The following is a 23783-nucleotide window of genomic DNA, read 5'->3' as shown; positions in this document are numbered from 1 at the left end:
AATTTTGTCAATTGTAGCAGATTACACTAACTTTAAATTCCAGAAAGCTATCGTGCCATCCGTGCTTGAGGTAACAAATTGCATACTCAAATCATCTATATTTGTATCCTCCGGCAATGACGATATTAAACCATTCTCATCGACTGTACTGTAAGGCGAGAGCCACGTTATATTAGTTATTTCACCTTTTTGACTTTCTTTCAGTGAGGATAGCAGTGTGGGCTTGATAACGTAAGTGGCGGATACTTCGCGCAGCCAGGTGGTCAAGTTCTTTATAGCGAGCTTGTACTTTATTTGGGTTGGTGTATTCACCGGTACCGTTTCAATTTGCTCAATTTTCCCGGGAATATGCCAAAGCACAATCTACAGAAATACAAGTAAACTATGTTTAAATCTATTCCAGTAGAATATTAATTGTTCAACTATAAAATCAAGTTAACTACTTAACTGGCCGTTTGCACAGCCTCCTACGATCAGATTTGGGTCTAATGGGTTCGTGGCAACAGCAGTCACCTCCCTTGTGCACTCGAGAACCAGCTTTGGCATTAGACTATCGTTAAACGACCATGTCAGAACGTAATTATCGTCATCAGCTTTCAGTATCTGAATTGGTAGATCGAAGAAAAACAATATAAAAGAAGGGAATTAATACTTTCTGATATGCATATTAAGCTCACATCTTCGTGCGACCTAGGACCCACTAGACGATGACACTTCGAATATCGTGCGTAGGCAGCAAACAGAACCCCGGTCCACAATGGATGCCACGAGATATCGTTAATCACCTTTTCCACCACACGGGTACTGTCATGAAAGCTCAGGTTTTCCTTGTAAACTCTAGGCACGGACCATTGTGTATCGCTTGGATCGCGTACGAGATTCATGTAATCGTTCGAGTAGATGTCCCACGTCGCGTTTAATAGAAGCTATAGATGAATACCAGGTACGATCGTCTTCATTCAAATGTAAAATAACGAAAGTAAAAGCATCGAATCTATTATATTTTTATAGTTACAGACTTCATCGCACACTTCGTCTGTGAAACGGTGCAGGAAGATTCTCAGTTGTTCCAGTTGTTCTTCGGTGAAGGAGGAAATCTCTGGAGACTGGTACCCGTATCTATACTGGGTCCAGCGATTTGCAGGCGTCGAAATCACCGTCTGAGTCTCCGCGTTTTTATTCTCTGGCGTTACTTGGATCGCGGCACACATCAACTTTCGAGAAATATTTTGGAAGCTTTCGCGGTAAGGCAGCAGCTCGATGTACCCGTCTTTTTGGTCACTGGCTGTTCTGTCCACCAAGTCCAGCTCCACGTTGAGTATATTCGCCGTAGACACAAACTAGTAGAGCAACACAGTTTTATTTCTGTTCTCGTAATTTGCTTCCGCGTCTTGTTCTCGTCTTCTACCTCGATCTCTAGGAGCGGCCGTGACCCTGTAACAATGGTCGTTTCAATCTCATCGGTGCTTCCTAATTCTTGCCATTCGCCTAGTGGTTTGTAAACCGTATTTCTGACACGGTTCTCGTGTTCTTCCCTTTGCCTCTTTATATATTCTACCACAGCATGTTGTCCTTCTGGGGTCAAGCAAATGTAGAACTGACCCTCCTGCGTCAACGATGGCATGTAGCCGATAAGTATCTTCTGCTCTGCGAACTCGTGTATTTCATCTTTCACCGGCAAAAAGTCGCTGCTGTCTTCATGAAGATCTATATTGTCCTCGATTATTTCCTTTCGGACAAATATCCATGGATACTCAGTGCTAACGTTCTCCCCTATTACGCAACCAATTACTTTTTGCGTCAACGGTGATAAGTTTATCCTAGCTATGCCTGGCATGCCCTGAAAAAATTAAATCTGTAATTAAACAATGAATTTCTACATTGAACATGATATTAACGTTATAATATATAACAAAAGGCACGTAGCCTGTTCGTCGAAGATCATTCATCTATGCATTATGAACTACTGTCTAATAGTTAGACAGTATTTTATTAGGTCTAATTAGTTAGACCTAATTTTTTAGTTATTGAATTTTTTACGGGACACCTAAAATTGTGACATCATTACAGCCCCTGCCTTGTCGAACTTGAAAATTTTTTATTTTCAAATTGTTTTTCTTCATTATAATTATCGTAAAATCATATATTTGAATTTGTTTTTCCATGCTCATTGATACCACGCAATTTTGTAGAAATAATTTTTGTTTGTACAACTTATAATTTAGAAGTTATTCGATGTAATTAAGTTAGGTGTTTTACCATAAATAATATATTGTAATTAATATTAATATTTATTACTTTATCAGTTTTTCAGGCTATGATTTCTTTTTTTACATTAACATTGCCTTTTATTTCCGTATAGTGATAGAGGATGAGATATAAACCTGTATATTTACAATATACTTAGATCCGAGATAAACGATTTCAGAGCAACATCTAAAATCAAAAGAACGAGAAACTATAAAAACTCTTCCCAAATTGTCCATTTTTGTTTACAAGCTGAAGGATAATTGTGGAGAATTTACTGTATCTCTATATACTATGATAGAGAAGGGCAATTCTGAAAAATAAAATGTTCAATGAGGCACAAATTCCCAATACCCAATCAATTTAAAATTTGACACACACATACTTTTCGGTTACTGTGATAATCCTAGGGCATGTCCGAAAAATGAGAAAATTTGGTTTCACCGAGAATGAGCAAGGTCACCTTACTGTGTAATTATCGCGTCAGTAAGTAAAGCGTTTAGGATGAAAAAGAAAGAACCCACCCTCTAAGTATTAGAACAGTTTTTGAATTATTTTTTACCAGTGATGTCGAGTATCGAACTTCTTTTCGAGGCTCAGGTTCAATGTCGATGGAACTAAGCTTGAGAATGTCCGCAGCCGATAAACCAGTAGAAGAATACGAGTCCAATTCATAAATGGTTCTACGTCTTTCTGTTGGCTCATGATCGATATCGAGATGCACCGTTCCCTTTGCCTCCTTCTCCCAATCAACCGTTTCTTTAGACGGAGCTAGAAAAATCAACTTTATCGTTTCCATGCATTTAAAATGGTTAAATTATTCGGAAATATTAAGACCAACATCGTTCCCATTCTTCAGCATCCCATTCTTTATTGAGTTTTGAATCATCGTCGTCATCCTGATCAAACCACGCGTAGACATCAGCTGAACTCTCGAAACGATTTATGTCATTATCTTTCCGCAGTATGTTTGTCTTCTCATCTTTTAACTCTTGTTCCTTCTGATCGTCGTTACCATCCGCTACTTCATCATTCTTCATCTCGTTGATAGAACTGACTTCGTTGTCCATAATGTGTTTATTAATCTAATATTTGTTAAGTGATTATCGATCAAGTAGTAGATCGTTAAAATTTACCAAACGCGTATTTAGCAGATTGGTTTCTTTCCGCTTTAACTTTACAATGGATACGTAACTGTTAAGTTCTCCATATTACGGAAAATCGAAATCGATTTGATTCGATTATTTTGAACGAGTGAACTTTTTTTTTTAATCTGAAGATAGAAGCACAAACGACGTGTTTGCGATAGAAATTTCACTCTTATGATTAGAAAACCTAGAAGAGATCCCTAACAGTGTACACATATAATATAATATTTCGAATATTTAAGTTGTAATTAATCCGTTATAAACAATATGCCTTTCGGTGTTCCAATATAAAATATCGAAATAAATGATGATAGCACCAATTCATCTAATAGCAAAACGACAAACGAAGTATTGGATGCTTTTTTTGTCTCGATTAAACTTGCATAATAATTCATTTTTATTATATTTACTATATACTACATAGTAAAGTAGTACTATATACTACACTATAATTAGTGTAGTACTATAGTACTATACATACTACTATATACTACACTATAATTAGCATGTTTTCGTAAGACGCCAATATGATGTAGTTCGTTGGTGTGACGTCTTCTTCATAATCTGTAAAAATCTCATATAATGTAAATGGAATTGTTCTTCTATCTTTTATGCCATCTATTTTCTCTTATTTGTTTTTCCATCTCTAAGTTACAATGTTATAAGACAAATGAAATAAAATAAAATATAAATCATGCATAATAAAAATATTTGCTCCGCTTTATTTAATTACAGTGGTATTGTTTATTTGTTCAAATAGTACTATTTTATAAAAAAAAGATTCGATATTTGAATGAATGAAACGTACTTCCACGATTGACTTTGGGACAAATATGTATGTATATGGATATTCTTTAAATCTGGACTAACTGACTTGAATTTATTTTAGATGATAAAGAAACTACTTCACTAAACAATGACTAAACGCTTTCTTTTCAATTTTGTTACGACTTGAAATAACAAAACAAGAGAACTCACGCTTTTTAACATTTTTATATAAAATAAGGAAACTTAAAAAAATGCGTTTTGTAAATTTAAAAAGGAACCACATATATCTGTATCTGACTTGTAAATGTACAAATCTTCGAAACCGTCAATTATTTCGTCCAATGAAAAAACAGAATTCCTATATTTAACTTGTATTTGTACGATTTTAGAAGTTAAATTCTTACTTTTACTTCTTCTTGAATGGTGAAAGCCCAGATTTAATTTCATCTTCCCATACACTGCTACTCCTCCGCACCTGTATAACTATTGGGTTGGCAATTAAGTGATTGCGGATTTTGTTAATAGATGATCCCAGCACATTCTTTTGTTTTGTCAACGTGTTCAAAGTAATTCAGTTATATTGTTTTCTTACTGTCTGGGCTTTCATCTTCAATTTAGTAACAAAATTGTATCGATTAGTTATTTAGTTTCGTTTTTATCACTGTTTGAAGATGGAGGAGCAAGAAGCGCATTTTAGACATATTTTATTGTATTATTTCCAAACAGGGAGGATTAAAGCACCTGATCTATATTGTTTTCTTGCTGTTTGGACTTCCACCTTTAATTTAGTAAGAAAATTGCGCCGATTAATTATTTAGTTTCGTTTTTATTACAGTTTGAAGATGGAAGGGCAAGGGGCGCGTTTCAGACATGTTTTATTACATTATTTCCAAAAAAGCAAGCATCGCAAGCACGATTTTTATGTTATATACAGTATATTAAAATGAAGCCTTGAAAGAAAGGCAGTGTCAAAATTGATTTGTCTAATTGGATAAACCTATATTTTTAAGCAAAAGAATTGAATTTTCCTTCTTATTTGAAATCCGTAATTACTTAGTTGCCAACCCAATACATTTTGATCGAGATATTTGCATTTGAATAAAAAGTAAATCCTGTCTTGAGAGCCTAAACCTCGGCTTAGACCTATAGACACGGTATCAAATATTTTGCCTAAAGCAAAAACGAATTATGTATCTACATGACGTTACAGTGAACTCGGTGTATAAGCTATGTTAGTAGGATATACGCTGCTTTCCGTTTGTTACGACGTGTTCATCCTTCATTGTGTCACGCGCACGCTAGAAATGATAGAGTGATTCATAACTGATTCATATTACGCGCTGAGTATAGCCGAGCACTTTTAGTGTATTCCTACACCTAACCACGTCTATCTGAGAGACACCTTGTACTGCTCGCTTCGTGGAATCTCTTTTGTTTTGCGGTCAAACCAAATGGTCCTATGCGCACAGGTCCGCATAGAGATAACCACCCCAAACAGGCTAAACAAACTCGTCAGGACTCAGAAACTCATCAAACATCAGACATCTTATTACCGACAGAAAAAAGAATTCCCAAACTCCAAAAAATAACGTCAAGAGGTGCGGTTGGTGAAGGGACCATCTGAGAACATCAGTGTATACCTTCTTCGCCGTGGGCGACGAAGACAAAAATTGGTTGTGGCTCGAAATCGCAGCCATTTACTAGACCATTCTGCTAATAGAATTTAGCATATAGATCGTGAGGTAGTGCGCATGCGTAGTAGTGGTAATCTTGCTCTTCAGCCTTGTGCAATAAAATGGTGAGGATATGCACCCTACTTTAAGGAGTAAGAAAACCATGTAGAAGTAGGTTTTATTACTGTATGTTTCCACATTTTATCTATACCTTGTTCGCGCTCGAAATGTTCGCCAAAATTATCTGCAGATGATAATTCTGTAGGTGCTACAGATGGCGCCAGCATACAAACGCCATAAAAATAGTGCCGTCGTGTGCGTGACAGTAAAGTAACATAACTGATGGGAATTTAGCAACAGTAAGGCAGTAACAGTTTTGACTTAACGACGCTTCCTTCTCAAGAGAACGTTTTATAAGAGTTGCTCTCTGAAAGGGCAATGATATCATGAATACTATAAGGTGTTTTGTGCTTGTGTTCATTTTTGCAAGTAATTCATTCACATCTGCGTGTAAGTACTCGTGTTTTGTCTACGATACTAAAAACCGAACCTTAACAATTTCCCAAGATGATTCAATATAGCCAAGCCCACTTTACAACATGGCGTAGTCAAGTTAACATGTAACAGACCAACTGAGAATTGAATAAACTCAAACTTATGTTGCTTCTAATATATCAGCATTAACGTGAAATGATAGACATTATTTCGAACGTTAATGGATAACGATTGTATGCGTTTCATACATTGTAGCATTTCAGTAACAATCATTTTTGTCATAACATTTCCGCCATAGCATTTTCATATCTAGTTTATACAAAATTGAATTTTGAATTGTACTATAGAATGTCGAATGATCATTTTAACTAAAAAATAATTATAATATAATTATATAGATGCAGTAAGTGGAGGTTATTACGTCACCTTTCGTTACGAATTTAATAAGCAAAATAGGATTTCTGCAATACCTGGGTCGATTTTGTCCTATGTCGCCGCCTAGGAGATAATCGATATTTACCACCCATGCGATTTGTGAACAACAAAAATCAAATCCTACTTATTTACATATGTTATATAACTTTAATATTTATTTTAATTAGACGATGAATGCTATGAACCGCTTTTGGATAAAGCTCATTTGAGAGCCACATCGGAGTTACCTGGAAGAGGTCCATATAACGCAAGGCTAAATGGTAATTTTGTTTCATATTTTCCCATAGTTTTGAATTGCACATTTTTCTACAGATTTGTCTAATAAGACTTCTTATGTTACTTATTTTCACAAAAATATAGAATCCACTATTAGTAGTTTGTTGCTTGCCATTTGTATATTATATATCGACATATATACATTATACCTTTGAAAAAGCAATACTATATATCTATTTGTTAAGAGTGCTTTCCTTTATCTGTATATGAAATTGAATTTAATAACAAAAAGCAGGTAGTGTATTAAATATTATTTTGTGTGTATCTGTGTTCCTAGATTGAGAAAGAGATAATATATAGAAAAGCAAAGTGTGTTAAATAGGCGTTGATCTTATAAACACCCACATGCCTACCTCAATTAAAAGAACTTCAGATCTAAATTAGCTGAATTAAACTGACTGACTCATTGCACAGTTATTCTGTACATCTAAATACATTCTTTTGCAATGTCTATATTTCTGTTTTGTTTCAAGCAATTAGTATTAATTTTGTATTTTAAATAAATTTTCTAAGATCTGTAGTAATGTTATCTTGTCTGTCTATTTGCTTCAGGTGGATGCTAAAGAGTAGCCTGGTTTTTTAAAGACAAGTACTTTTTAAAAAAAGCAGTGTTTTAAGAACAGGAAGAAATAAGAATTTAAGAAAGATTTTACTAAGAAAGTAATAGTTTAAGTTATTGGATAAAGTTTATGATATAAAATGTTTCAAAGCATACGATGGGCATTTAAATGGATGGAATGGAATCCAAGTGAAAAGGAATTTGCATATGCAATTTCTTGTATACAGTTAGAAGAGAAAGAAAGATTAGGAAGATTTGTATTTCGTAAGGATATTAAGGCCTCTCTTGCAGGTAGACTGTTGATGAGAAAATTTATTAATGAGTATGGAAATATTCCTTACAACGAAATAGTGTTTATAAGGGATGAGCATAATAGGCCTATTTTAAGTGGAACTTCTTCAAATTTAAATTTTAATGTGTCTCATCAAGGTGATTACACGGTATTGGCAGGGGAAACAAGAAACGTGAAATTAGGTGTTGATGTAATGAAACTGGATTATAGTGGTGGTAGACAATTATCTGAGTTCTTTCGAATAATGAATACAAATTTCACATCTTCAGAATGGAGTGAAATAAAACACTCATCTATGAACGATTCGGAACAAATTGAAATGTTTTGTAGACACTGGGCTTTAAAAGAAAGTTATGTAAAAGCTATAGGAATAGGTATTACCATAGATCTCGGAACACTTGATTTCAAAACAAATTCAAAGCTTAAATATAAATATATTACAACTGATACAACTTTGAATATAAATGGTGTAAAACAGGAATGGTTGTTTGAAGAAACATTGTTAGATCCCAAACATTGTGTGGCTGTAACATTACAAGAAAATAGGAAAGCACCTTGCTCACAAAATACTTTCTTCGAAATTATAAATGTTGACAAACTTCTTAAAAATACTATTCCATTGTTTCCTGAAGATGTAAAATACATGGAAAAATATTTTGAAAAGGAAGAACATCCATAATGTATTTGAAATCCAATGTACAAGTTGTTTTATACATTATTATACATTTTCACGGATAACGGTATTCTTTTACTTATAACAGAGATGTACAGATATAACTGTATAAATTTAAGTCAGTAGGTGTAATAAATTTATAAGAAACAATTGTATAGAGTTTATTTCACCTTTTTACATAATATTTCTCATAACTTGATTCATAAATTAGCTACATTAAACATGGTTTTCTTTTACATATTTCAAATAAAACCTTTAAAATGTTATTTATTGGCTGAAAGAAATTATATATACATATATAAACAAAATATAAGTTTCCATTTTATTTATGCACTTGTATTACAGTAAAAATATATATGTATTTACAATACACTTACCTGTAATAGTGGTTGTACTTTCTCATTCTTGCTTGGGAAAAGGATTATTCAAAAAATAACATGTAATCTTACAGCTTATCTTCTTTTATTTCTTCTTTACGAATTATTGCTTTGATCTATTACAATAAAATTTGGATAATAATATCAAAAGAACTTGTTAATTCAACTGCTCAATGAATGTGACTATGTTTAATGTAAGTATTACAAGCTCTATGTAGAAACTACATTTTGCAATGTAAGATGAATTTTTTATAAATTGTGTTATCATAAATTAGTTTAATGTTATCTACATAACGAGTATTGTAATACTTAATTCTCTGATAGATGTATCTTGTTAAATACGGCTGCTTTCTTAAGTTCATTTTGAGTTGCATGCATGCGTATATGTTGTGGCGTAGGCGGAAACGCATGGACGGCTAGCAGTTCAGACTTTGGTCAGTACCTTATTGTCGACCTGGGTCAAATTATGAACATCACAGCTGTGGCGACCCAGGGACGAGCAGTGCAAAAAGAGTATGTTATGGAGTATGGTATCAGTTATGGTACGAATGGCCTGGACTACGTTGATTACAAAGAAGAAGATGGTAATGTTAAGGTAAACCAATCTTCTACACTTTCCAATCAGTGTCTGTGCTAATGTAGCCATAATCCATCAGAGGATTTTAATTAGGAAGGTACATGTTACTTAATATTGTTGCTTAAGTGCTAACATATACTTGCTGTACTATGTTATTATAGTAGCTGTAGTATTTGGTATAATTTCAATGCTTGTTACTTAATGAATTATCCTAATCTGAATAAAATACTTAATAAATAACTTTTCCTATAACCATACCCTGTTTCCTGGATTTTTAGGTAGGTATCAAATGCATGTTTTGCACAAATTGTATATTGAGAATGTTTCCTTTGCTCAGAAATGGCTGTATGGCAATTAAAATTTACATGTTGTGCATATTACAATCATATATGATTTTTCTCTTACACCGGAAATTGTCGTAAATATTTGCTTTTTAATAAATAAGTCATTTGATTCAGAAATACGACTGTAATTATCATTGTATGTGCACTGCAAGTCTTTGAAATGTGTTTACTAAAACGAGATAAGGAGTCATCGTGATCATTTAATTACTCACAACATTACTTTCTTCTTTCTATTTATCCGCTTTGCTTCCACTCTTTTCTTTTACACATGGACATGGGGCTGGGCTTTGCAGGAGGTTCTACGTGGTCACCAGAGCTTAGCAGTTATGATCAACATCTTACTGTGGAACTGGGGGACAGATATGAGATACGCAGCATTGCCACACGAGGTCGTGCTCATACTAACGAGTATGTGACAGAATACATTGTTCAGTACTCTGATGATGGGCAAGCCTGGGCCAGTTATGAGAGCCAAGATGGTGTAGATGAGGTATTAATAGAGATACTGATTATAAAAAAACGTAGAACTTCTCTAAACAAAAACTTTTTGAAATACGCATACAATAATATTTTCGGTGTATAACATGTATTATATAATGTACATATTATGCAAAATGGGACTATGATTTTATTTTACTTTCTAGCATTTCCATCCTTTTAAATAATGGGAATATGGTTTTTATATTTATATGGTGGAAGTTGTTTCTTTAATTGGTAAAGGCATAGAAGAAATTGCTGTGCCTTCAGATTTTCATATAATTTCTTATAAATTATTGTATATAATAGTCGCATTAAAATTGACGTTCGCGTTTGAAATGACGAAAGTACAAGAGGAATGCTGTATGCACCTGTTTGTACAATTTAAAACAAGAACTCACTTCTTTCACTGCGAACAATATCTTTTAATAGAACATTTTATATTTGCATCTATGCTTTGCATTCGTAATTAACAATGATGTACTAATATGCCTACAAAAAAGCATGCTGAGATATCTACTCTACACTTTTTGATTCATTGTCATTTATTCTTACTGAAAATGATTTCAAATACTATTAATGTTGTACTCACCTCAATTCCGTTTTACTAACATAAACTCAGACCTTTATCGCTCAATACTATGACAGAATTTTACATACAAACTTATTACAAATGATTAAATCATATTGACATTTCTATAAATATAGAACTTAGGTTTGATTTTATCTTTTTGCAATAGATGTTCAAGGGAAATATAGACGGGGACACCATAAAACTTAATAAATTTGAGGTACCGATCATAGCGCAATGGATTCGAATAAATCCAACTCGATGGCGGGACAGAATATCATTGAGACTAGAATTGTATGGTTGCAATTATGGTAAGTATATGAATACTTTACGATAGAGAATGATAAATTATAAATACTACCTTCTTCCTTTTATCATTGTTCGCAGTGTCTGACGTTCTTTCCTTCAATGGATCATCCCTGCTGCGGTATGATTTATTAAGAGAACCAATAGAAACTGATAGACACTTTATACGTTTTCGATTCAAAACGAATAATGCAGATGGAGTATTGATGTACTCCCGTGGCACACAAGGAGATTATATAGCTTTGCAACTAAAAGACAACAGGATGATATTAAATATTGATCTTGGGTCTGGAGTTATGACGAGTTTATCTGTTGGGAGTTTATTGGACGACAATATGTGGCATGATGTTTTGATATCACGCAATAGAAAAAATATATCGTTTTCTGTAGATAGAGTATTAATTAAAGGAAGAGTCAAAGGAGAATTTCACAGACTGGATCTAAATAGGGCAGTAAGTAGTTTGAAAAAAATTAATAATCTATTTTACTCAATTGAATCTGTAGTTGACATTAATAAAAAATTTTGTAGCTTTACATTGGCGGCGTTCCTAACAAACAAGATGGACTAGTGGTTAATCAGAATTTCACAGGGTGTATAGAAAATTTTTACTTAAATGCCACTAGTATTATCCATGACTTAAGGGAAACTGAAATCACTGGAGAAAACTTGAGATACTATAGAGTTAATACAATCTACAGCTGTCCAGAACCACCTATAATTCCCGTTACATTTTTAACTCAGGGATCATATGCAAGACTGAAAGGATACGAGGGAATATCTTCCATGAATGTTTCCCTCACGTTTCGGACATACGAAGATAAAGGAATCATTTTATATCACCAGTTTACATCTCCAGGTTTTGTGAAGGTTTGTAAATCAACTTTTTTCTATATGCATTCTAACTTGTTCTTTTAAAACCTGATAATATTTCGTCTTACTCCTTGTAGTTGTATTTAGAAGACGGAAAACTGAAGGTCGACATACAAACAAAAGAAAATCCTCTAGTAGTTTTAGATAATTTCAACGAGAAATTCAATGATGGCAAATGGCATCAAGTCATTCTGACAATATCAAAAAATAGTCTAATTTTAAATGTCGATGGAACACCGATGAGAACTAAACGGATATTGGAGATGATAACGGGACCAGTGTATTTAATAGGTGGAGTAACTGGAATAGAAAGCAATCGTGGTTTTGTTGGTTGTATGCGAATGATAAGCATCGATGGCAATTACAAGCTTCCAACTGATTGGAAGGAAGAAGAATATTGTTGCAAGAACGAAGTCGTCTTTGATGCTTGCCAGATGATGGATCGTTGCAATCCAAACCCATGCAAACATTCTGGCATTTGTCGTCAAAATTCTGATGAATTCTTCTGTGACTGTGCCAATACGGGTTATACAGGGGCAGTATGCCATACTTGTAAGTTAGCATGATATTGTATTGGTAACAAACTTTTAGCATTGCTCATTCTAATATTTCCTTGCTTTTATAGCACTAAATCCACTTTCTTGTGAGGCATACAAAAATATAAATTCAGTGAATCAGCGAGCAGATATTAAAATAGATGTGGACGGAAGCGGTCCACTGAAACCATTTCCTGTAGTTTGTGAATTTTATACTGATGGACGTGTAAGAACTATTGTAAGGCACAACAATGAACGCATTACGCCTGTGGATGGGTTCCAAGAACCAGGTAGTTTTGTGCAAGATATTATCTATGACGCTGACATGGATCAGATTGAAGCACTTCTAAACCGGTCCACAAGTTGTAGACAGAGGATCAGTTACGAATGTGTACGTTCAAAGTTGTTCAATTCTCCAGGTACTTATTTTAAGCAAAATTGTGATTAAGAACTTATGGTAAGATTGTATTAAACATGATTTAATCGGTCCAGTACCACAAGGAAGTGAGTTTAGACCGAACTCGTGGTGGGTCAGCAGAAATAATCAGAAAATGGACTATTGGGGTGGAGCTTTGGCAGGATCGCGCAAATGCGAGTGCGGTATTCTCGGAAATTGCGCAGATCCTACGAAATGGTGTAATTGCGATTCTGATCTGGATGGTCCTCTCGAAGACAGCGGCGATATTACCGAAAAGGAGTATCTTCCTGTTAAACAATTGCGATTCGGTGACACTGGTACACCGGTAGATGAAAAGGAAGGACGTTACACACTTGGGCCTCTTATCTGTGAGGGAGATGGTAGGTTGAAAAGTTCTCGTCAACTTCATGCATGTGAACAAGGAAACTTAATTTATTTTAAATTCTTTGAAAGGTTCTGAATTACCTTGGTTCACCACCAAGGTAAGATCAGGTAAGACATAAAGTTCCATAACGTAGTCGTGGATCCTGATGTGCAAGCAATGCATATCAGGATTCGGTACATTGTATTAGTTGCTGTAATATGATAGTCATTAGATTTATTCTCCCAAACTATCACAAATTTGTAGCTACTTATGTTCCTTGTACACTTGTTCCTTGTGATTAATCACATTATGTCCTAATATGATATATTGTCCCAATTAATGTAATCTCGAATTCTTTTGTTTTCTTGTAGATTTGTTCAAGAATGTAGTAACATTCCGTGTTGTTGACGCCACTATCAATCTCCCAACCTTTGACATTGGTCACAGCGGTGACATCTTTTTTGAGTTCAAAACAACGATTGACAATGCAGTTATAATTCACAGCAAAGGGCCTACGGATTACATTAAAATTTCTATAAATAGCGGGAATCAGATTCAGTTCCAGTACTTGGCAGGTGGCGGTCCTCTAACTGTAAGCGTTCAGACCTCTTATAGATTGGCTGACAATCGATGGCACTCTGTATCTGTGGAAAGAAATCGTAAAGAAGCTAGAATAGTAGTAGATGGGGCATTAAAAAATGAAGTGCGAGAGCCTCCAGGACCAGTACGAGCGCTTCATCTGACATCAGATCTTGTGGTAGGTGCCACAACTGATTATAGGGACGGCTATGTGGGATGTATTAGAGCGCTTCTATTAAATGGACAGCTACAGGACCTTAGAAGTTATACTCGACAAGGCCTGTATGGCGTCTCTGAAGGTTGCATGGGTAAATGCGAAAGCAATCCATGTCTTAACAATGGAACATGCCATGAAAGATACGACGGGTACTCGTGCGACTGCCGTTGGACTGCTTTCAAGGGCCCCATTTGTGCAGACGGTATATATTGTTTACTTAGATTATAATATAGTCATTAACACATTGACTGCCAAGCCTATTTTAAAGATATCTGTTTTAGACGCTAACAGTTCTTTTTTTTAAATAAATAAATAGTATGTAACAGATATTAAATAAATCCGTTTTTTTTGTTATTAATGAATTTTTAATAGATACGTCGTAGTAAGCGTCTACCACAAGATATCTCGTAGTTGGCAGTGTTTGGTTTAAGTAGCAGTTCTGTACTTATTTTTCAAATGCAATTGCAGAAATCGGTGTGAACATGCGCCCTAGCTCGATAATAAAGTATGACTTCATGGGCAGCTGGCGTTCAACGATATCCGAGAAGATCAGGGTCGGTTTTACTACAACCAATCCGAAAGGTTTCTTGCTTGGACTGTTTTCAAATATTTCCGGAGAGTATATGACAATCATGGTCTCGAACAGCGGACACTTGCGCGTGGTGTTCGACTTTGGCTTTGAACGACAAGAAGTGATATTTCCGAACAAACACTTTGGCTTGGGACAATACCATGACGTCAGAGTAGGCAGGAAGAACTCAGGATCTACTCTTGTCCTGCAAGTCGACAATTACGAACCAAAGGAGTTTCATTTCAACATCAAAACGTCCGCGGATGCTCAATTTAACAATATTCAGTACATGTACATTGGAAAGAACGAATCCATGACAGAGGGATTCGCAGGATGCATATCCAGAGTCGAATTTGATGATATATATCCTCTGAAGTTACTTTTCCAAGAGGATGGACCAGCAAATGTTCGCACACTTGGCACACCTCTCACAGAGGACTTTTGCGGTGTGGAACCGATCACACATCCTCCAGATGTTGTTGAAACACGTCCACCTCCAGAGGTGGACGAAGAAAAAGTTCGAGCTGCGTACAACGAAACTGACACAGCTATTCTAGGTAGCGTACTGGCTATCATTATAATAGCGTTAGTAATAATGGCTGTACTTATAGGAAGATACATGTCAAGACATAAAGGTGAATATTTGACACAAGAGGACAAAGGTGCTGAAATAGCATTAGATCCGGATTCAGCTGTCGTCCACTCGACTACAGGCCATCAAGTTCAAAAGAAAAAGGAATGGTTCATCTAAATATAAAGTTGTATTGCTACTGTATCGTTTGTAGAATTTATTGATAGGTAAAAATATGCTTACGATAAGTGCACTTTAAGTGTCATACGAAGGATTTCATAGAACAATACGGAACTTTAACTTTTACTGTTTCGATGTAATGATAAATGATATAATAAGGAAAGAGAATAAGTTCTGTGGAAGAAATTTACACACAGAGAAATCTAACTAATTCGTAGAATATAAGAAGTTACATTCGAGTATCGTATAAATAAAATTAAATCAGCCTGGTACATAACGAATAAAATTTTTCTCCTTGAAGTATGAAACATTGAATATTTGAAATCATCATTTATATTCACTTAATATTTTACTGAATATCAAACATACGAATTGAATTTTATTATACAAAAAAGCAACAGGTTAGTATTATATTTCAGAACAATAGTTGATTTTTACAATAGTAAAAACAGTAAACAAAATTTGTATCCCAATGCTTAAATCGAAGTAGTACATTATTTGTAAGTTACGAAACATTTAAGGGATAGTATGATAAAATTGTAATTGCGAACCGTTGTTACTTTAGACTGTGAGGTGCATAAGTATTTATTGTACTTTTGTAATTTAGACTGAACATCACGGCAGGATAGCAACGTATGCTGAATATTCATGTATTTTCTGTATATCTTCATAGGAAAGTAGCGTAGTTATAACTTTTGTACTCTACTGTATCAAGTACCTTCGTTATTATTATTAGTTGTCAAATTATTAGTGACTAATCCATCTGATAACATTTTTTCGTAAAATTCAAGCGTTGTGTTATCTATTTGCCATGTTGAAATCTCTTATGTCACCAAAAATATAAATTTGTATAGATAAGAATGCCAACGAAATCATTAATAGCTTCTCATTATATGTAAAATATTTAGATTTCTTTTTGAAAAAAATGTTCTCAGTATTATTTGTAATGCTTACCGTCCAAAATGCATTTTAATTATTTTTATTTTGTATTTATTTGTTTACTTTGTTTTATTATGTGTTACAGATATTTTATTTTAATTGACCCATAATGATCTGAAATCGCTATTGTAACTTAACTTAATCCAATGTGACTAATTGTATACTGTACGTGAAACAGCGAGTGTGTGTATTTTATATATATATATATATAAAAATATATATATATACACACACATATACATATATATATATCATTTTTATACCAAGAAAAAGTTTTATTATAACATGCCAGTGTATTCTTTATATACTCTACTCAGCAGAACACATGTGCTGCTCAATAAAGAAAAATCGATAATACGATTATGTCATAATAATAACAAATTTCCAGTAACATGCCAGAAGACATGTTAATTTTGCATTTGATTACAAGTTAGGAGGAATAACGAAATTGACTGAAAAGCATGATTTATAAAAATAGAGATACATTTATTTTCACATAGAATGTAATAAGTTTTTTTATTGAAACTGCGAAGTACATATATTACAAAAGGAAGATATTAGTAATTAGAATTCAACATGATCAAAGATGATGCGTAATAATTCGAACAGAAATAAATTTATTATCTGTAGTGTATAATTATTTGTATATGCATTCAACTTACTTTTCAATTTCATCAAATGAATTTCGAAAATCAATGTTCTAATAATTACATCTCGTTACTTATTTTTATTCCTACAGAAATGTTATTTGTTAAACATTTTGATAAGACAGCAGAAGATTCAAATACTTCAATGGAGTCAGTGTAAAACTATATTATAATGATCTCCATTAGTGTCAGATCTGTGACACGTATCATGTGACATACATATGCATAGAACAAAAATAAATAGTATTCTAAGTTTGATACCGTACACAGATAATTAAACGTATTTCCTATATTTCTTTCTTCTAACGTAAATTTTAGTCGATCTACTGTATGTATAAAGGAATAGTATTTTGTCATTAAAAATATTTTTTCCTAACAAGATAAATTAATAGACTTAATCATTAGTACCGGATGTTGTACTACCACTCCTACTAGCGTCGCTTATAAACTGTTGCTTTGTCAACGGATCAGTCACATACTCATTATCTATTAGAAGTAGAGAATACGATTTAAATTACAGCAATTATAAAATATAATTAAGTTAAATTATTTATTACCTGATTCAGTATCGCTAACTTGATTTGGTGAAAGTCTGCAACCTCTAGCTAAGTAAGACTTTAATTTACCAATGCTTGCTAAAATAAGTCCTAAGAATGGAGGTGAGGGCTTCAAAAGTCTAGACAAGTATTCTGGATGAAATTGTGTGGCAACGTAATAAGTGTGCCCTTCTAACTCTGCTATTTCCATACGTAGATTATCGTCATCATGACCTGATAAAAAGATTTTATTATATTAAAGTATGAACATTCACATAATTTTTAGAAGATTCGATTATTAATGTAGTTTATTCACCTACGAAATGTAGTCCAGCATCTTGTAAGTCCGTAATATACTTTGGATTAATTTCGTACCTATGCCTATGTCTTTCTTCTATGTAATTCTTGTTTCCATATAATTGTTCTAGACAAAAAATTATAGTCAAACATGCACAAATATGATTTATATTTTATAATTGCTTTGCTAACTTATAATGGAATTATGGTCTGTAAAGCGAGTACGCCTTTTTCCAACTCTCATAGTTCCTCCCATTAGACCAGGGTTGTGTTCCGGCATATCGATAACAACGGGATGATCTGTATCTGGTTCAATTTCTGTACTATTCGCAGTCTCCAAGTTCAAAACGTTACGTGCAAATTCAATAACAGCCACTTGCAGACCCAGGCAAATTCCAAGAAATGGTTTGTCATGTATTCTGCACCATTTACATGCCTCCATTTTCCCTAGCATTCCCCTTTTACCAAAACCTCCTGGCACAATTACACCGCTAAAGATAATACACATCATTTCAATAAACATGAAACAGAACTTGTTTCGGAATATGAGGACTTACTCGCTTTTGCAAAGCTTCTGCCAAGCTTCGTGATATACTACAGGGTCAGATGTCTTCTTGGTTGCTTCTAAATGATCAGCTTCTATGTACTGAAAGATAGTAACAACGAAGTAAGATAACATAAAGTTATTATTATCATCATTATGGAATAACGAATAGTATTTTTAGTATTTTACCGTTAAATTAAGTTTATGACCAACTTGAATGCACGCGTGTTGCAATGCTTTTGTAACAGATGTATAGGAATCTTCTAGCTTGGTATATTTTCCTACCAATGCAATATTTACATCCTTTCGTAAGTGATCTAATCGATCTGCCAAGTCTCTCCATTTCCGCATGTAACATCGTGGACGTGGCATAATTATATGTAATTGTAGTCTGTCATTCAAAAATTCAATGACACCTTGTGATTCCATTAATAATGGAACACGATATATGGATGATAAATCATGTATAGTTATGACCTAGAAAAATAGTCATTACATTAGGATTCTTAATTGAATTCCAAAATTAAATGAAAATAAGTAAAAACGGGAGAGTTTATTACTTGTTCTGGGGCAACATGACAAAAATTTGAAATTTTCTCTTTGACTACATCACCTATAGGTTTCTCAGATCTACAAACTATAAGATCTGGAGATAATCCCAATCCACGTAACTCTCTTACACTGGACTGTGTTGGCTTTGTTTTTGGTTCTCCTGTAGATCGTGGCTACAAACAAAATACTTTTATAACTACTTCCTTAAAATTATCCATAGAGAAAGGAACAAATATTTTTGTGTCTCACTGCATATGTTTCTATAGTCTAAGAATAAACTAGCTAATAGTTGGCTAAAGTTCAAAGTCAAGATCTATGACACTGAAGAAGAATTATTTAAAGAAATATAGATTCGTACTTGTGGCACTAGTGATACATGAGCGCAACAAAAATTCTCTTTTTTGACTCTAAACTGGAACTGCCTAAAAGCTTCAACAAAGGGCATTCCTTCAATATCACCTATTGTACCTCCCAGCTCAATAATACAAACCTACAACAAGCAAGATAATCATTTATATAGGAAGTATGTATATAATATTAAGATTTATAATTAGTTATGCATAAGCATAATATTACATCAGGTTGAGCTCTATCTTCTGTTACTGATTGATTTGCCACTCTTTCAACCCATTCTTGGATAGCATTTGTTATATGAGGTACCACTAATAATAATATAAAATTAAATAAGTATGACTATAAATTTATACTCTATAACAACAAATTACGACAATTTTTTTTGACTATACCTTGTACAGTTTTCCCTAAATAATCACCCTGTCTTTCCTTTGAAATCACATGCTGATAAATTTTTCCAGTAGTTATATTGTTGTCCCTGTGCAATGTAATGTCCAAGAAACGTTCATAATTTCCCAGGTCTAAATCTACTTCTCCTCCATCATCCAGAACATATACTTCACCTAAAAAGAATATTTGTATAAATATATTCCAGGAATATAAGATAAAGACATCTAAAATCGATTAGTTTATTAATGAATGAATATATAAAACAGTATTAATTATTTAGTGATAGCAAACATTCATGACAAATATCATATAACATAAAAGTTAAATAATTGCGGTATTATTGTCATTCGTATACAACTAATACGGAGGTTGACAGGGGAGAAGAACACGTGATCGCAAAACTGCGCGGGAGGTATCAACTTATAAAATGGCTTCTGACACCGCATGGCTATAAGAAACAGCTGAACTTGCGCTAAAGCTCTGTGACACACTCTATTTTGTCAAGATAAAAGGGGCAAAAAATAAAATTCAGTGGCATACCGTGTTCATACGGTGAAAATGTACCAGCGTCTATATTTATGTAAGGATCAATCTTGATAGACGTCACATGAATACCGCAATGTTTGAGTATCGTTCCGAACGAGCTGGCAATAACACCTTTGCCGACGCCGCTAATTACACCTCCCGTTACTAAGATGTATTTCATATTTTAATCCGCAGCTTGTACAACGGTTATGCACTATCTTCTTACACAGATATGTTATTCAACAAAGATTCCGAATTTTCTTCAACGCTGTTGAGATCTATAAGAATGTGCTTAAATACAACCTCACCTCACATTCACTCTAAAAGTGACCGAGACTTAGCGCCACCGTGCTTGCAAGTTTCTCCTGCAAACTAAAATACATATCTGCATATGTTCCATACATACGTGTATCGTGTAAACAACACATCGTCTAGTAAATAAATTATTAGATATACATATAGTTTCAGAAAAATTAAAAAAACATAATATAATTATATGAATTTTATGCATCTAATTATTAAGCTTACAAAAAATTTGTTCCTATAAGTTTTATGGCGCGTAACTCAAATTTCAAATGTGCAATAACTTTTTAAATATCTTGAATTAATTAAAACAGTAAAATATATTGAAAAAGTAATCGAATAGTACTGTTGTTAATGACTTGTTTAATTGACAAAATAGTTGTGTAAAACGGTTAATTAAGGTACGAGATACATTTGACAGGAATTACACTTTAATTTCTTTTATTAATACTGTGTTAATAAAAAAAATTTTAATTCTTACAGTTCTTTCGTATACTCCATTACTTACATTTCAATTGAAGTTTTTTCCCCCTAAAAAATTATGACAATATTTTGACGTTTGCAGGTTTAATGAAAAAACTTATCCGCGTGAAGATGGCTCACAATAGTAACCAATATGAATGAAACATCGCACAAAAATTACTCTTTAAATGCCCATAATTGTCCAAGAATTAATTCTAAATGATCACTTATATTTTTTGAGAAATATTCAAAAAAATTTTTCTGAATTGCCTAGGTACTTTCATGAGAGGCTGGGGACATTTAATAACATATAATAACCTGAAATGATGCATGAAACGTGCTGTATGATCTACCAAAAAATTTCTCCTTGCTTGTAATTATTTGCGAAACTTTCCACAAAAAAAACAGTTTTACCAATGAATTGTAAATTTTATAAATTAATGCATGCGGGACTAGGAGTTCGTGTCATCTAACACTGCCAACATAAAAAACAAATTTCAATTCACATAAATATTTAAAAAAATTGCTCTAACTTAATGTGTAATGGCTCTTTAATTGTTCATTATTAATTTAATTATCCCTTCGTAGTTTTGCAAAAATTTCCAAAGAATTTCTTTGAAGCAACTAGGGACTTTCATTAGAGGTTGGTTGCCTTACAGCAGAGCTCGGAGAAAACTGGATTTCCGAAAACTGATCTTAAATGCGCTGCAAAGTGGCATCATCCAATGAGAGAGCGAGATCTATGCTGCAGCACATTTCAGAGCAATCGTCAAAAATTCACTGTCTCTGTCATGTGCAGATAATTCAGAGTTCTTCTACAGAACATATACATATACAGGGTGTACTAAAATTATACATACTCCGGGGAATGAGGGGTTCTTGAGACCATTCTAAGTAACCTTTTTCTTCGCTGAAACGCAATCCGCGGCATTGTTAACGAGTTATTAGTGAAAAACAGTAGCGTGTGAGAGACAAGCGCGCGAGGAATCAACCTGCTGCTACGCTCGCGAGCCAGCGGGCTGAAGCAAACCTCACTCCGTGACGCGACGGAAGAAGAGGGCTGCGCTCCGGTTTTGAATCGCGTTCGAAATAACGAACAAGGATTTTATGATTTTCTATTAATTTCAAAATTTTCACCAATATTATTAATGAAAAACTCAACCATTCGGTTGTAAATGTTGTAATCCACGTACGTAAAACATCACATATTACACCAGCGTTCACTTTCACTGTACTCTAATTAAATAAACTAATCACTAATAATTCAATAACAATTATAAATGATAATAATTATTCCTTGTTTAATACGTATGGCTTGTCGACTCGTAGAAGGTGAAAATTACGGAAACTCCTTCCTACAGAAATTTGGCCACACAGACTGCAGTCCGAAAGCAATGATCCCAAGGACGCTTGAAGCAGTCTCACTCTAAACATTATTATATTTTCCATGTAGAGAGGAATAGAAAATCAATAGGGTGAAGGAAACGCAAATCATTTTTTTTGTATCACTGATTTATAAAATGCGATGTTAAATATCTCAAATGAAACGGGACAATACACTGTTAACGTCGATATTAATTTCTTAGATCTAAAAGTGACGATTCCCGTGCACTTTGATCTTTGTATACAGTTGCTCCAAGTGTGGCATTTATTTATTTCGCAACTTTAACGCAAAATGAAACGTGTTGACAATTTTCGAAAAATTGATATAACCATGCAAAGGCAAACTATTGCAATGCGACTATGTCTTCACGACGTTAATTCAACGAGCAGAAATCCTAAAAGAGTTGATTTTAAAAATCTACAAAATTTTCCAACCCGAAACGGGTTCGTATTTATTCGCAACTTTTTACTGGTTCGGATGCCCGTGGAACACAAAAGTATTCTGCTTATGTTAAATATTAAGTAATTATTAAAAATTAATTAGTTACACAAAAATCGTCTTTAAAACTTTATTTACTGGATAACGATGTTATCACCAACCTTCAAAATAAAGTCTATCCGCATTTTCCCGAGGAATCGAGTTTTCTTCCTGCGTTCCCTCTGGTTTTGCCTTCCTTGTTCAATAGGAAAATTGAGGTCCTCTAGCTGGATGCTGATTCGACGGATGGACCCGTCTTCTGGTTACAGATTGATGGTGATTGGTGGTACGACGGTGAGCATGCGGATGGGAGTACGCGGGAGTCGACGCGCAGGGGTAAAAAGCCCGCCGAAACGAACGGTGTGGGGGTATGCCGCGCGCGAAGATTTCGGCTCGAGGACTGAGAGAGAGAGAGAGAGAGAGAGAGAGAGAGAGAGAGAGGGGCGGGGGGTCACCATCTAAAGATTTACGACACCATGTACTTGAGAGATCCGGATTTGTTATTGTAACTCATCTAGTTCATGTGAGATTGGAGAGGATCTTACGAGAAGCTACGTAACTTTGCCTATATTCCTCAATTTAGTCTCGCTAAATAAAGAAAAGGCTCAACGAAGAATTTCGTGGGAACTCTCTCATTATCTCCTTACATATTTTCAGTTATTCCTCTCGGGCGATACTATGTCTCTATATCAATATACGTTATAAATCTGTATTTATACATCCCCTCCAATTTCACATGAATTAGACGAATCACAAAAACAAAACCGGATCTCACAAGTACAGGACGTTGTAAATCTTTAGATAGGGACTTCTCGGAACTCTCTCTGATCTCTCTCTCTCTCTCAATT

General features: G+C 34.2%; 4 protein-coding genes across 5 annotated transcripts; 2 read left to right on the top strand and 2 right to left on the bottom strand.

Moving 5' to 3' along the window:
- Nucleotides 1–21: 21 nt before the first annotated feature.
- LOC144468362 (dynein axonemal intermediate chain 3) lies at nucleotides 22–3356 on the bottom strand. Its single transcript, XM_078177774.1, is given in 7 exon segments — nucleotides 22–363; nucleotides 424–603; nucleotides 678–926; nucleotides 1020–1340; nucleotides 1409–1840; nucleotides 2810–3018; nucleotides 3089–3356. Coding segments are annotated over 7 exon segments (1962 nt in total). The 5' UTR covers nucleotides 3318–3356.
- A 2723-nt stretch (nucleotides 3357–6079) lies between these two features.
- Nucleotides 6080–16671, top strand: Nrx-iv (neurexin-4). 2 transcript variants are annotated; one of them, XM_078177767.1, is made up of 11 exons: nucleotides 6080–6346; nucleotides 6934–7026; nucleotides 9342–9538; nucleotides 11082–11223; nucleotides 11300–11670; nucleotides 11748–12086; nucleotides 12167–12641; nucleotides 12715–13044; nucleotides 13118–13423; nucleotides 13779–14405; nucleotides 14672–16671. In XM_078177767.1, the coding sequence occupies exons 1-11, from the start codon at nucleotides 6283–6285 to the stop codon at nucleotides 15523–15525; spliced, it is 3798 nt and encodes a 1265-aa protein (XP_078033893.1). In that variant the 5' UTR covers nucleotides 6080–6282; the 3' UTR covers nucleotides 15526–16671. The 2 variants fall into 2 exon arrangements, with proteins under 2 accessions (XP_078033893.1, XP_078033894.1); XM_078177768.1 differs by lacking the exon at nucleotides 9342–9538 and adding an exon at nucleotides 10158–10354 and having other exon boundaries at nucleotides 6114–6346.
- On the top strand, nucleotides 6305–8716 carry LOC144468357 (L-aminoadipate-semialdehyde dehydrogenase-phosphopantetheinyl transferase). The gene is made up of 3 exons (XM_078177770.1): nucleotides 6305–6346; nucleotides 6934–7026; nucleotides 7595–8716. Exon 3 carries the CDS (start codon nucleotides 7742–7744, stop codon nucleotides 8570–8572), a length of 831 nt encoding a protein of 276 aa, XP_078033896.1. The 5' UTR covers nucleotides 6305–6346; nucleotides 6934–7026; nucleotides 7595–7741; the 3' UTR covers nucleotides 8573–8716.
- Nucleotides 16672–17462: 791 nt separating the features above from the next.
- Ctps (CTP synthase) lies at nucleotides 17463–20618 on the bottom strand. Its single transcript, XM_078177769.1, has 11 exons — nucleotides 20325–20618; nucleotides 19787–19957; nucleotides 19617–19702; nucleotides 19399–19530; nucleotides 19049–19213; nucleotides 18678–18965; nucleotides 18502–18590; nucleotides 18137–18435; nucleotides 17964–18071; nucleotides 17669–17881; nucleotides 17463–17597 (listed from the first exon to the last, which is right to left on the bottom strand). The coding sequence occupies exons 1-11, from the start codon at nucleotides 20488–20490 to the stop codon at nucleotides 17506–17508; spliced, it is 1809 nt and encodes a 602-aa protein (XP_078033895.1). The 5' UTR covers nucleotides 20491–20618; the 3' UTR covers nucleotides 17463–17505.
- Between the last annotated feature and the right edge of the window lie 3165 nt (nucleotides 20619–23783).

The sequence above is a fragment of the Augochlora pura genome, chromosome 4, assembly GCF_028453695.1.
Source record: "Augochlora pura isolate Apur16 chromosome 4, APUR_v2.2.1, whole genome shotgun sequence".
NCBI lineage: Eukaryota > Metazoa > Arthropoda > Insecta > Hymenoptera > Halictidae > Augochlora > Augochlora pura.
Note: the sequence above shows the minus strand (reverse complement) of the source record. Positions and strands in the feature narration are given on the sequence as shown.

Bases quoted from the DNA above. Each gene is read 5' to 3' on its own strand.
- LOC144468357 (XM_078177770.1), top strand. From the start codon at position 7,742: ATGTTTCAAAGCATACGATGGGCATTTAAATGGATGGAATGGAATCCA.
- Nrx-iv (XM_078177767.1), top strand. From the start codon at position 6,283: ATGAATACTATAAGGTGTTTTGTGCTTGTGTTCATTTTTGCAAGTAAT. The intron at 6,347-6,933 runs GTAAGTACTCGT...TATTTTAATTAG, and splicing joins TAATTCATTCACATCTGCGT to ACGATGAATGCTATGAACCG. The intron at 9,539-11,081 runs GTAAACCAATCT...TTTTTGCAATAG, and splicing joins AAGAAGATGGTAATGTTAAG to ATGTTCAAGGGAAATATAGA.
- Ctps (XM_078177769.1), bottom strand. From the start codon at position 20,490: ATGAAATACATCTTAGTAACGGGAGGTGTAATTAGCGGCGTCGGCAAA. The intron at 19,214-19,398 runs GTACGAATCTAT...TTTTGTTTGTAG, and splicing joins ATGTATCACTAGTGCCACAA to CCACGATCTACAGGAGAACC. The intron at 17,598-17,668 runs GTAATAAATAAT...TACTTCTAATAG, and splicing joins AGTTAGCGATACTGAATCAG to ATAATGAGTATGTGACTGAT.